Genomic DNA, 13,443 nt, shown 5'->3' on the forward strand with positions numbered 1-13,443 from the left:
GGTTTTTACCCTGGCGGCCCCCTCTCTGTGGGCTGTCGGAGTGAGCTTTGTACTGATGTAGCCGACAGGGTCTTCAGGGATAGAAACGTCTGATTCATTTCATTCATTCATTCATTCATTCATTCAGAATATAAAACTCTTATCTCAGACTCTCAGAGAACAAATCTGGCTGCAGTGGTGGGAGCCTTAATGCGGGCTGAGTACTGTAGCCCCCCCCTCTCCCCCCACCCGCTGGATGCCAGAGCCTCCCAATGTCAGGTCGAACAGGTGCAGAGAGTGCAAAGTGCGACTCTACCGCTACTCCTGGTTTCAGGGAGTCCTGGGCGAAATTTAAATTACGCCAGCATATTTCCTGTAATTTTGGAATTTCATATTACAGTTGATACCCGAATTTCCCGAAATGGCAGTATTACGGTGTATCGCATAGCTAGTTATGCCACTGTTCACAACTCATTGATGGCTCAGGAGTCCAGGGGCAGCGCCAACAACCAGGACAAGCAGCTGTTGTTAACGGCAAGTGCGCTTTTTGACCTTTTTAAAGCGCTAAATGCACCCTTGCATGAAGAATTGACGTCCGAAAGATTCCTCACTAGAAAGACAGATTTATATGTTTGCGTAATTCCTCATAATTTTCCCAAAGTGTTTGCGTTATTCCATGAAACCAAACTACGCAAGCTTCACAAACACCTGTTGTGTCCTGGGGCGAGCTCTTGCCGTGGTGACCAAGGGACCCGAGGCCTATGCCTGGAATGAAGACACGGGGACACAGTGCTTGTGAGTATGGTCCGCCGCCGCAGCCGTTCTGGCGTACGTGCGTGCGCGACCCGCTTTTATTAACACATACCACGTGACCTGATGCGTACGCCTCAGCGTATCGCGTCAGTGTCATGACATTAAATTCCTCCCCAACACACAAAAGAATCAAAACTTCAAAACATATCCAGGCACCCCGGACTTAGAAAAACTCTCTACCCCGAAGTCTATCCGGTATTAGCATACACCAATTTACTGTAACCAAATCAAAACAGTCTTACTTGACGTAGTCCTTAAGGCGACGGGAGGGCTCCGGATCCTGCCGCAAATTATACCTGGACCCTCCTCTGTTCGGCAATTCACCTGGACCGCTACCCAACCGGTCACCGTTGGCACTTCCATCGCCATCTACCGGGCCATCCAGTTCATCTCGAGGTGGCGCCTCCGGCTGTTGGATGGGCCACAGGGGATCAGTGTCACCAGACTGGGAGGCGGCTCCTCCCACCGCATTGTCCCTAGACGCAGCTTGCTCTGGCGAATTCTCCACACCCCCGGGGCTATTGCAGGGCACCCCCTGATGTGAGCTTCCAGTCCCTTGGGATGGCTGAATTCTTTTGAAATACGAGACGTTCCGAGTTACTCTTTCCCCTCTTCGCCTCGCGGTGACGCAGGTACCCTTGACCTCTTCCACAGTCCATGGTTCCTTTTCGAACCTCAGCCTGAACTTGCTTCCAGGTGTTCTGTTTTTGATGAGTACCACATCACCTGGTACAATGTCCGGCACCACCGCTCTCCGTCGGGTGTCAGCATGTGCATACGCCCCTCTGCGCCGGGTGTCAATGGCACTGTCATCTGGGGCCTCAGGTCGCCACTCCGGATGATGTGGTATATTGTCCGTGACCACCCTTCCCATCAGCAGGTGAGCGGGAGCAATTCCTGTGGTGGAGTGTGGCGTCTGGCGGTAGCTTCGAAGGAAGGTAAAGATGGCTAGCTCTACGGACTGGCTTTTGTCATGAGCAATGCGGATTACCTTGTTGAGGGTTCTCATGAAACGTTCGGCCTCCCCATTTGCTTGAGGCCATCGGGGCGTGATTCGCCGATGACGAATACCCAAGGTCTGCAGGTACAAGGCGAACTCCTGGCTCTGGAATGGGGACCCATTGTCCGTCCGGATCTCTTTTATTAGTCCATGGGTAGCCATTATTTTTTCTAGCTTTGGAATCACTTCGCTGGCGCTGAGGGCCGATAGTATTTCTACTTCGGGATACTTCGAGTGGTCATCAATGGCGACTAGAGTGTGTCTTCCGTCCGGCAAGCTGCCAAAATCCATGCTTATTTGGGACCATGGTACTCTTGGCCGAGGTTCCATGACGATGGGGGCAGGCCTGGGTGCTTCTCCTGTGACCTGGCAGGTGTGACAGGCCCGAACAGTTGTTTCTATCAGGTCATCCATGAGGGGGAACCAGACTTTTGTGCGCAGTCTCGACTTAGTTTTCACCATGCCTTGATGGTCTACATGGGCTAAATCTACCATCCTTTGAGTTAACGACATCGGGATGACCAGTCTGTGCCCCCTCAGCAGGCATCCAGTGTCGTCCTCGGTCAATTCCTCCCTTACCTGGTACAGGCTGTCCATTATCCGTTGCGCCATGGGCGTCAGGCTCTTCCACTCTTCTTTTGCTCCATTCCAGCTATTGTTCTGGACGGCGTGCTTGGCCCTCTGCAGACACTCATCCTGGCTGGTGGCGCGTAGGAGGCTAGCCATGGACACCGGTATAGGACATGACCGAGCGGTGACACATCGTACATACTCCTCAGTTTCCGCTGCTTCTTCCATTTCTTGTGGGGTGGCCTTCCGAGGGTGGCGAGAAAGGTAATCAGCTGGGTTCCGTGCCCCAGGCTGGTATTCTATTTTGCAGTTGTAGTTTTGCAACTGGAGCATCCACTTCTCAATTCTCGGTGGTGGTTTCGTAGAGGTGCCCGAGAAGAGCGCTACCAGGGGCTTGTGGTCGGTGGTCACCACGAATGGTTTCCCATACACATACAAATGGAAATGGTGACAACCCCAGTGAATTGCATTAGCCTCCTTCTCTATCTGGGAGTACCTTTGCTCCGTCTCGGTGAGTGACCTGCTGGCGAATGCCACCGGAGCCCATTCATCTTGAGACGTCTTCCGCTGTAGGAGAACAGCACCCAGTCTGACCGGACCAGCATCCACGGCAATCACCGTGAGCTTGGCGGGGTCAAAGAATGCGAGTGTTGTTGCTTCAGAGAGCGCCTCCTTGATTTCTTCGAACGCCAGAGCTTGCTCACTGCCCCACGTCCACGGGGTGGACTCTTTTGTCAGCTCTCTCAGGGGGGCTGTTAGGTTGGCCAAGTCTTTGATGAATCTACCGCAGTAGTTGACCATCCCTAGGAAGCTTCGAACTTCGGTGATGTTCGTAGGGGCAGCCGCTTCTTTAATGTCCTTCACTTTATCAGGATCGGGGTTTACTCCCTCCACCGAGAAAGTATACCCAAAGAACTGTCGTTTGTTGCACAGGAACTCACACTTTTCTCGATGCAGCGTGAGGCCGGCCTCTCTAATCCGACGTAGCACTTGCAGCAGTCGCTCATTATGTTCTGTGACCGTCTTGGCGTGCACCATAATGTCGTTGCTGATGTTGATTGCCCCCAGGATCCCAGCGATGAGCTCTTGGATTACGTTTTGAAACACCTCGGCGGCGCTCGATACTCCGAAACTCAACCGGGTGTACCGCCTGAGCCCTACGTGCGTCGAAAACGTGGTAATGTTTCGGGAAGCTTCATCCAGTACCAGCTGGTGGTACCCTGACCGGAGATCCAACTTCGAGAACCACCTGGCACCCGCCATTTCCCCGATGAGGTCGTCGATGGTGGGAGTGATATGGCGCTCCCTCTTGATGGCGACGTTGAGAAGTTGCATGTCAACACATACCCTGACTGCGCCTGGCTGCTTAGGCTTCCTCGCCACCACTATGGGAGACACCCACGGGGTAGGTCCAGATACCTTTTCGATTATCCCGGCCGCCTCAAGCTTCTTCAGCTCTGCCTCCACTAATGGTCTGAGGTGGAACGCTATTCGCCGGTGTCGCAGGGCTACTGGCTGAACGGTGTGGTCTATGTGCAGGTGGATCTCTTTGCCACGGAACTTGCCTATTCCTTGCAACACCTCTTCAAATTCCTCCAGGATGCTGTGCATGGACTCTTGGTGCACTCCGAATGCGAAAGTCACTACTCCTAGGTCTTCTGCTGCCCGGCAGCCCAGGAGCATGCCCTGGCCATCCTCCGTGACATAGATGTTAGACGTAATCGACCGTGTTCCGTGAGATATTGTGGTTTTGAACTTCCCGCGCACCTTCAGCGGTTCCTCTTGTCCATACGCAAACACAGTTATCGTTGACGGGTGTAGAACGGGCTTCGGGTGCATGGTGCTGTACAGTGTGGCGGCCATGATGTTGATACTGGCCCCGGTATCCACAACTGTGGTAATCTCCTACGACCCTACCCAGACATTGCACTGCGGGAGTCGTCGTGTCTTGCGCATCGCGGTGCCTATCATGTGGATCCTGTGCACCACTCTCTCTTCTTCGCAATCGTCATCCATATCGCTGGCCGCCGCCTCTCCTTCATCAACGGAGTTCACTGCTTGGCGGGGTTTGCGGAATCTTTTCGACCGACACACCTTCTTGAAATGGTTGAAACGACCGCACCCCAAGCACTTCTTCCCTCGTGCAGGACATTCCGCCGCGGCATGTGGCAGACCCCCACAGTACCCGTATGACTTCGGTTGTTCCGGAGCGGTAGCACCCGCCCCTTTCTTGGCCCATCTCTGTTTGGGCCTGGTCGACACCACGTTGACTGGCTCTACCTTCACTGGTGCCTGCAGAGCGGCTTCCATGTGCGCGGTGCGCGCTTTCGACAGCTCCTTCGTCCGACCCATCGTTAGTATTTCCGCCAACGGTTTGCCAGACTCCTCCAGTATCCGCTCCCTCAACTTGGCTGACGCGCACCCCAGAATTATTTGTCCTCTTATTTCTTCCGTTTCGTCTCGGAAACTACAGGTGGCTGCTAAGTTCTTTAGGCGGGCATGGAACTTGTCCAGCGATTCCTCGGGGAGCTGGCGCGCCTGTCGTAATATGAATCGCTCATAATCGCGGTTCGCCATCGGTTCAAAGTGTTCATTTAACGCGGCTATCAGTGTCGTGTGAGTTTTGGGGGTATTTTCAACGAGCGTCTTGACGATATTATGAATGTCCTTACCCCCGAGATGAATGACCATCGCGCGTTTTTGGTCCCTATGGACTTTCGTGGCTTCAAAGAAGATACGTAGTCTGTCTTCCCAATCCTTCCATCGGGCCGCCACTGCTGATGGTGACCCCTCTACTGTGAACGGCTCAATCGGGGGAATGTTCGTCATGGTGCGCGTGTGCTGCCTCCGCTAGGCGAGACCTGTGGATGATGTGGGTGTGTTCCCTTGTAGCACTCCTATCCCACGTGGCAGGCTGACAAAAGCTGGCTTAGTGGTTTTAGAAGTCCTTTCCAGGCTCTATAGGCCGTGCAGCCAATGGGGGGACATGAACTGGCTGTCCCGCAGCACCCCTCTATGCTCCCAGACCGTGCAACCCCTCCCAGGGTCTTAGGCACTTCAGGCCAATTACTCACAGGCCAGGCAGCTGGACGGTTGCACAGTCCTCCGCGCTCGTGTATCAGCGCTCCGGGCCGTCTCCACGAAATGCAGGACACGTGGCAGGCCGCGTCAGGCAGACGCCACGTGGAGGCTCCCTCCGGCGCTCCGATCTGCCTCCGGGCCAAGACCCACGTGGTGCGCAGCAGCAGGCTCACCTTGGCGCCCGGGTGCGCTCAGGGCACGATGTGCCGGCACTTGCGAGCACCACACCGGGGACCACAACGGGGTTGCGCGACTCCACGTGGGGGCACGAGCACCGCGAGCGACACGCAACTCGCGGCCGCCACACCCGCTCCTAGCACAATGTCGAGGGCACGCCCAACTTCGTCGCCACTTTTGTTGTGTCCTGGGGCGAGCTCTTGCCGTGGGGAGCAAGGGACCCGAGGCCTATGCCTGGAATGAAGACGCGGGGACACAGTGCTTGTGAGTATGGTCCGCCGCTGCAGCCGTTCTGGCGTACGTGCGTGCGCGACCCGCTTTTATTAACACATACCACGTGACCTGATGCGTACGCCTCAGTGTATCGCGTCAGTGTCACGACATTACACACACCCAGTCCGAGGAAAAGAGCCCATACCACGTATCAGAGGCTGCCGTGTTTGGCACGGAATCCGGACGGGGCACTGAAACCGGCCCTGGCAAACTGCTCGGCCCGGCCCCCTGGGGGTGGAGGGGGGTGCGGCCGAGCTGTTTGCAAGGGCCGGTTTTGCCGATTTTGTTACAGGGGGCTGATATTACAGGCCCCCTGTAACAAAAACTGCCCCCCAGAAGGACAAAACCGGCCCCCACCCTAGCGGCCTATCGGGGAAACGCCTGGTGCCCGCTGCGGCATTCCGGCCCTGCCTACTCTGATGCATGCCTGCCAGAGTATTGTGCTGTGGGGGCCCCCCTGCAGCTCAGCCCCCCCCCCCCGCACCATGGGGCTGCGGGTGCCTGTGTTACACCCCTGTTCTGAGTGCTGCCTACTCTGACGCATGCCTGGCTCCTTACTGAGTACTGCCTACTCTGATGCATGCGTGTCTCCTTACTGAGTACTGCCTACTCTGATGCATGTGTGTCTCCTTACTATCTGAGCACTGCCTACTCTGATGCATGTCTGTGTCTCCTTACTGAGTACTGCCTACTATGACGCATGCCTGTCTGCCTTGCTCTCTGAGTACTGCCTACTCTGACTCATGCCTGTCTGCCGTACTCTCTGAGTACTGCCTACTTTGATGCATGCCAGTCTGCCTTGCTCTTTGAGTACTGCCTACTCTTACTCATGCCTGTCTGCCTTACTCTCTACTACATTTCTGCTGAGTGGCCGCACCCCGCCTCCTAAATCACAAACTTTTCCTCTGTGGGACCTTTCCTTCAATCTAAACAGCCATAACCGCTCCAGAGAGCACATGGCTGATCACAACACCCAAACCAGCATCGGATTGGGAAGGCGGGCAGTCGGGCATTGACCTATGGGCCGGTGCCGAAGGGTCAGCAGTGGGCCGTTTTTTGTCAACCGGCCCACAGAGCCTTATTGTCTTCTCCACCAGGCCACTGTAAGAGGGTGGGTGGGGGGGGCAGCATCATGTGCAAGGAGGCCCTGGGCCTCCTGTTGTGCGGGCGCAGACGCCCAGAAGCAATGTCCCACTCCCCTGGACCATCATCACCTCAGCTCCCCCGCCAGGCCATCACCCTGAGGCTACAGTTGGCTGGGTTGGGGAGAGTAAGTGAATGGCTCTGCTGAGGGCCTGTCATTGGCACCTCGGCTACAGTGTCTTTCAGGCATTGGTGGGGGGGGGGGGGGGGGGGGGGGGTGCTGTTTGTTTGCATAAACCTCAGCGTGAAGCACCTTTCCCAGAGCGCAACATTTAGATCATGTAATATTAGGGTCAGAGCTGCTGAATGTAGAACTATGGAAATAGGTTCGAGTCCCAGCCTCACCGCAACACCCTCTGATTCTGGGCAAATAATTTAATTGCGCAAGGCCTAAAATAAAAATGAATTTGATCTTCTGTAATGTAACTGGGGCAGATTTATGTGGGACTTGCGCCCCTTTTACGCCGCCGTTGCATCACTTTTGTGACGCAGCGGCGGCGTAAACCCTGCGCTACGTTGCGCCCGATTTACATCGTGACGCATCTATGGAGATGCGTCACAGTGTAAAGCCCTGCGCCACGTGAAACCTGCGTCAGCTTTCATGTGGGCGTTGCGACACAGGGGGGGGCGTTCCGTCGCAGGACCGCCCCTGAAAAGTGACTCAGTGAAATCTATAAGATTTCACTGAGTCACTTTCCCAACGCTGATGCATCAAAACCCTGCGCCTGCTTGAAGCAGGCGTAAGGCTTGACGCACCATGTTAGGGATAGGGTAGGTTGGAACAGTGCTGGAGTTGCGTCGCACTTGCGACACGACTTCAGCACTGCGCCAACCGTACGCCGGCAGATACGTCACGCATCTGCTTGTCCTTGCGCCACGATGCACCGCATTGTAAATGCGGCGCATCTGCGGTGGCGCAAGGGCAAACTTGCGTGACGCATCTTCCCTGGCGCATCCATGCTGATTTGCAGGGATGCGCCAGGGAACATAAATCTGCCCCCAGGTGTGCATATAATTCCTGCCCTTTGGCCGAGTTTACACTATATCAAACAACAATAAAAAAAAAAACATAACCTTCTGTTTGCTCATTTTGTAAGAATCTGCAAAGGCTGGAACTTAATGATGAAAGAGAAGTCTTTATTTAATAATAAAAAAGGTCTGTATTCCTTCTTAACACGGTCGGCTTTACTTCCTTTCTTTAGGTTTAGCTATCAGTCACGAATCATTACAGAAGAAGACTACATTTTAAACTGCTTTCACCTTACGTTTGCTGTTCAAACTTTAAAGTACACAAAAGAGCGCGCGCTTCTATGACTAAGCAGGGACCCAGATTTTTAGTTTAACGTTTTACACCCCGGAGAGGCAAACTAAGCAAAGCTGCCGCAACCTTCAGCATTCAGAGCACATGCCCAGTACCCCCGGGGCTTCGAGGAGCCCCGGCGGGACCCCGCAGGCCCTCCTCGGAGAAACAGCCTCTCCTGTCCCCGGAAGAGAGACGGATGCTTTTACGATGGAACCAAATTATCTCATCTCTGAAATAAATAATGTGTCCGCAGCATTCTCCGGAGCGCGCCTCCCCCGGCCCTGGCAGCCGAATGCAAATCTGGGCTCATTGAGAGAAACTTCATCAGAAAAGCGCCTTAATTATGCAGTTGACATCACTGCTCGGTGGCTGCAGAGAATCTGCCTTTTCACTCGGAAAATGAATGCAGAGCGCGCGCTGTCCGGAAGGAAAGGCCTTTATTTTCACGTCACCCAGCCGCACTGAGAAAAGATTTATTTGTAGGCGTGAAGCAAGGTGAAATGTTCGAAAGTCTTTCGCTGTGTGATTGCAAGAGGGGCCGGGAACGGGCGGGGGGTGGTTGTTCTCGGGGTGGGGGTCGGTGGTGAGCATGTGATGGGGCCGTTTCCCGCCCTGTCGCACTTCCGCCTTGCGCTGCTCGCGCGCCCGCTCCATGGCGAAGCTGTCAAGCTGAATGGATGAGTAATTCGCGTGTCAGCCACATCCATGGCCCACTTTGCTTCTCTTGAACACATAAACTATGCCTTGTCTCATTGTTTGCTTTCATGGCCTACCTGGCCCCCGCTTCAGTAATGTCCCTAACACTCTCCCCTCAATGTTTCTCCCATCAGGGCCAAGGTGAAAAAAGGTGTGAATATACTCAACGTGAAAATCAGCGATCCTGAGCAGTGGGACGTACAGCAGGAGATGGGCAATGGCGGAAAGCACTCAACCACGACTGTCACCTGTCAGCGGATGGCTCCCGCGTCCGGAAGCAGGTAAGCGAGCACGTTTATCTGCAGCGGGCCAGCGGCACGTCCAGGATGTGACTTGCTGCGCGGCTCCACGGGCTTGCTACTTGGCCAAGTGATTAAGCCTCAGATTGGGGTTCCGCGGCTAAGCCTGAGAGGTGCAGCGTCTGCGACTGATTGGAGCGTCACTTTCTATCCAATGAACTGAGCCTTGACTTCAGGTCGCGCTTGGGTGAGCCTGTCTATTGGAGGTGGGGTAGGCGACTAAGTGGCAGCGTCACATAAGTGATACGTATTGTCACACAGAGTCAGGTCAGGAGGCCTAGGATAAAAGACCGGGGTCTCTTGTTGTTACGTTTTATTTACTTGAAGGGGCACGGGAGGGGCACCTTCATAGACCATATATTCGTCTCACGGACAATGCAAAATTTTACAGACTGTTTCTGCATTGTAAGTAGTGAATTTAGTGACCATAACCCTCTTACAATCTATTTAAAATGTCCATGGTTTAAAAAAGGCAATAAGCCAATTCATCAAGGTAGACTGGGCACAACAGATGGGAGGAGGCGACTAAAATGGTCTATGGTCTCTGCGGATATTCTATATAAGAATATCTCCTCAGGGTGTGCAGAGGATATTAAAGTCTGTATCAATGAGGGGGATGAACCCAGGCGGGTCCTTGAGGCCTATCAAAATATTGCGGAGAAGGTTTCAGCACTTCTATCGGTCCCTAATAAAACCCGGCCTAACATAGGCCCGAGATGGTTTAGTCACGATTGCACCTTAGCTGCACGCAAACTGAGGGTTGCCTTGTCAGCCTCACCGAGGAATGGGGAGGTTGTAAGACTCTGTAGAAAGGAATATAAGGCTATTATTGTTGCCCGTAAGGAGTCTTTGAGAAAAGAAGCGTGGGAGGAATTGCTTGACCCCTCCATCCTGAATAGTAGTACCATATTTTGGACTCTGTTTAAGAAACCTTTTTTGACAGAGGACCCTGGAGATGGACTTGTCTGTTGCATAACTAAAGAGGAATGGGAAAGTCACTTTAAACGTTTGTACTATTCTGAGGCTGTTGGTACTATGGTGACAATTCCCTATGTCAGGGACAGTTCTGCTATTATTTGTGACAAAAGGGAGGTCCTGGCTGCCATAAGGGATCTTACCGCAAATAAAGCGCTGGGTCCTGATGGAATCCCACCGGATCTTTATAAATCTGATCCTGATTTCTGGGCTTCCATTCTGGTCGCTGTTTTTAATGCTGCGGCCTCAGTGGGCTGTCCCGGAGCTTGGGGTCTGTCAACTATAGTCCCTGTCTTTAAGAAGGGAGACAGGGGAAGTGCTCTTTGTTATCGACCGATCTCCCTCATAGATTCAATGGTTAAGATTATGGGGAGAGTTATACTTCAACGTCTAACAAGCTGGACGAATGAAAATAACATTATGTCCACCTCCCAATATGGGTTCTGCGAAGGGCGCTCTACTATAACCCAGTGTCTTAATCTGTTTCTTATTTTGAATAAATATACTATTGCACAGAAGGGAACAATTCACCTTGCCTACATGGATCTGTCTTCAGCCTTCGACTGTGTTAACAGAGGGAGGCTGTGGCGGACCATGAAGGACATAGGCATGGATGGGGGGATTGTAGATTTCCTCGCGAATCTGCATAACGACACAAGAGCAAATGTGAGGTTTTCATCAACTGGGGAAACCACGGGAAGTTTTAAAATTAACAAAGGAGTCCGACAGGGATGTATCTTGGCCCCCTTTCTTTTTAACCTTTATATAAATGATTTAGAGACTGTTTTATTAAAGGTAAAATCAGATTGCCCCAGAGCTGGCGTCCGGGGTATTCCTGTACTTTTATATGCCGACGATGCGGTTTTAATTTCACGAACAGAATTAGGTCTTCAGGCACTTTTGAATGCTTTTAATAATTTCATGTCTGATAGGGACCTTATGGTCAACAATTCGAAATCTTATATAATGCATGTTGGCCGTCAACCAAAAAAGAAGTTCATTTTTAAACTGAATGATGTTATGATTCCCACCACCCAGACATTCTCTTACCTGGGTGTCTTATTCGACACAAAGCTCAGTTGGGCCCCACACTTGGCTAAGAAAAAGGGGGAAATGACTAGAGTTAATGCCTCCATTTTTAACTTTGCCTCTAAACTGGGGAACAAGCCAATTGTGGCAATGATGAAATTATATAATGTTAAATCCATTGCCACCGCAGCATATGGTAGCGAGTTATGGGGCAACATAAACGGCGAACAGTTACAAATTGTTGAAAATAGCTTTCTAAAACGCCTGTTATGTGTTCCAGGTAGCACATCAAACCTAATTGTACATGAAGAACTTGGCTGCCCGCATCTAGCCGACATTGTCGGATTGAAACCATTGTTATGCTGGTTAAAATTATGGTTAAATGATGCAATTCCTTTAACTCACATGATAGTGGAAGATCTCGTATCACTCGATCATGCTATGTGTGTTCCTTGGCTTAAATATTTGCAGTCCCAATTTCGGAGGCTTGGTCGCTTGAATCTGTTTGAGAACCCAAGGGATATAGTCAAAGGTGATGTTACAGCAATTAAGAGAGCTTTTATCTTGGACCGCAATGCTCTCAGAGATGAAGTGGAGCTCCTGAAACCCAATGTTAGAAAGTATATCATGTTGAGCACTTGTGATTCCATGGAAAAGTATCTAACATGCTCCTTTACCTCTCATGAGAAATACTTGCTGACCCGTTTCAGGTTTAACATCTTTCATCATTTTTTAATTAGACCTAAGTCGGACATTTTTAAGAAACCTGCAGCACCCTGTGGCTGCGACGGGAAGTCTCCACAGGATTTGCTGCATTTTATGTTTTTATGTACATTTTATGAATATCCCCGTAGGCGTTATCTTGTTACACTTTTAAAGAAATTAAATTTTAAACAAATTAGACCTGCCCTTATGTACCTCCAGCTGTTGCATCCGGATAGTGTCCTCCAGGTGCTAGACTTCCTAAAACTGTCTATGAGACTAAGAAAATGCTTAGATGAATAATTGTAACCTATTATGTAGTACCCGCAGCCCAATGCACCATTGCAGTTTTTTGTACTGATTCTGTCTATGCACTTTTTTAGAAATTTTATGTGTGGTATGTAATCTGAGATTGACTTTGTAATTAATTATGATGTTGTGATGTTTAATATGAATTGTTATTTTTTTTTTGTGTACTTTTATGGATTGAAATATATCCGAAATAAAGTCAATATGATGATGATGATGATATTTACTTGATAAAGCATAGACTAAGAGTGGGCGGAACTCAGAGTTTCACTGCGGGGAATTCCACGGAGTTACAGACAAACTCAGTGAGATTCCACAGAACCTGCCAAAAGGTGGAACATTTGCAGCTTGCATTGCAATTAATTGCTGGTTGCACGAACTGAGCTGAAAAACAGCGCAAACTGCACTATGCATTTTGCAAGAGCCCGCGGCCTTTTGAGTTAATTTTTCTGTTCCTCGAAGAGCGAGAAGCCTTTTGATTTCATTTTGCTGTCGCTCGAGTAGAAAATCTACTCGAACGGCAGCAAATCTACTCGAATGGCAGCCCTCTGACTGTGACCACTTTAATCACTGGTGACTGCTTGTGTAAGAAATTTGAACCCAGGGAGCCAAATCTCTGTCACACTCGCCAGCTCGCATATTCTAAAGCCTCACAGGAGAGAAGTTCTCCCACACGGCAAGTTCTGGAATTCGGCCAGAGCTCTGCATTAAAGAATAACACAGAATGGCCAACATTCTGCCAATTCTGTGGGCAGAATGGAACATTCCGCCCACCCCTAGCATACCAGTAGTCAATGAGCAGTGATGCAATTTTCAGAGACCATTTTAATTGCAACAGGTGCTCCCCATATAATGATGTTACCTGTGTGCAGTCTGATTCAGGCTACACTTTGGGACACCAACGTCATTGAGAGATCTGCCTGAGAAAATTTTGGCCACATATGGAGTGATGCCGGAGTGATGGAGGTGGAAATGTGAGAAAGGCGGTCCTTATCTTTTGATGGCATGTCTCATGACAGTAAAACGATGCCGTGAGATTCTCTTGGTGATGAAGGTGCTTCGAAGCCAGAAAACAGGCCAGTGACTTGGTTCAA

General features: G+C 51.1%; 1 protein-coding gene across 1 annotated transcript in view; it reads left to right on the top strand.

Moving 5' to 3' along the window:
* LOC146783165 (transmembrane protein 132C-like) overlaps positions 1-13,443 on the top strand; it is a 1,355,452-nt gene that overhangs the window by 605,290 nt on the left and 736,719 nt on the right. The window contains exon 3 of the mRNA XM_085636355.1: positions 9,170-9,316. Within this exon, the coding sequence (XP_085492481.1) occupies positions 9,170-9,316 (147 nt within the window). The remainder of the gene's footprint in view (positions 1-9,169; positions 9,317-13,443) is intronic.

The sequence above is a fragment of the Triturus cristatus genome, chromosome 11 (genome assembly GCF_964204655.1).
Source record: "Triturus cristatus chromosome 11, aTriCri1.1, whole genome shotgun sequence".
Taxonomy (NCBI): Eukaryota; Metazoa; Chordata; class Amphibia; order Caudata; family Salamandridae; genus Triturus; species Triturus cristatus.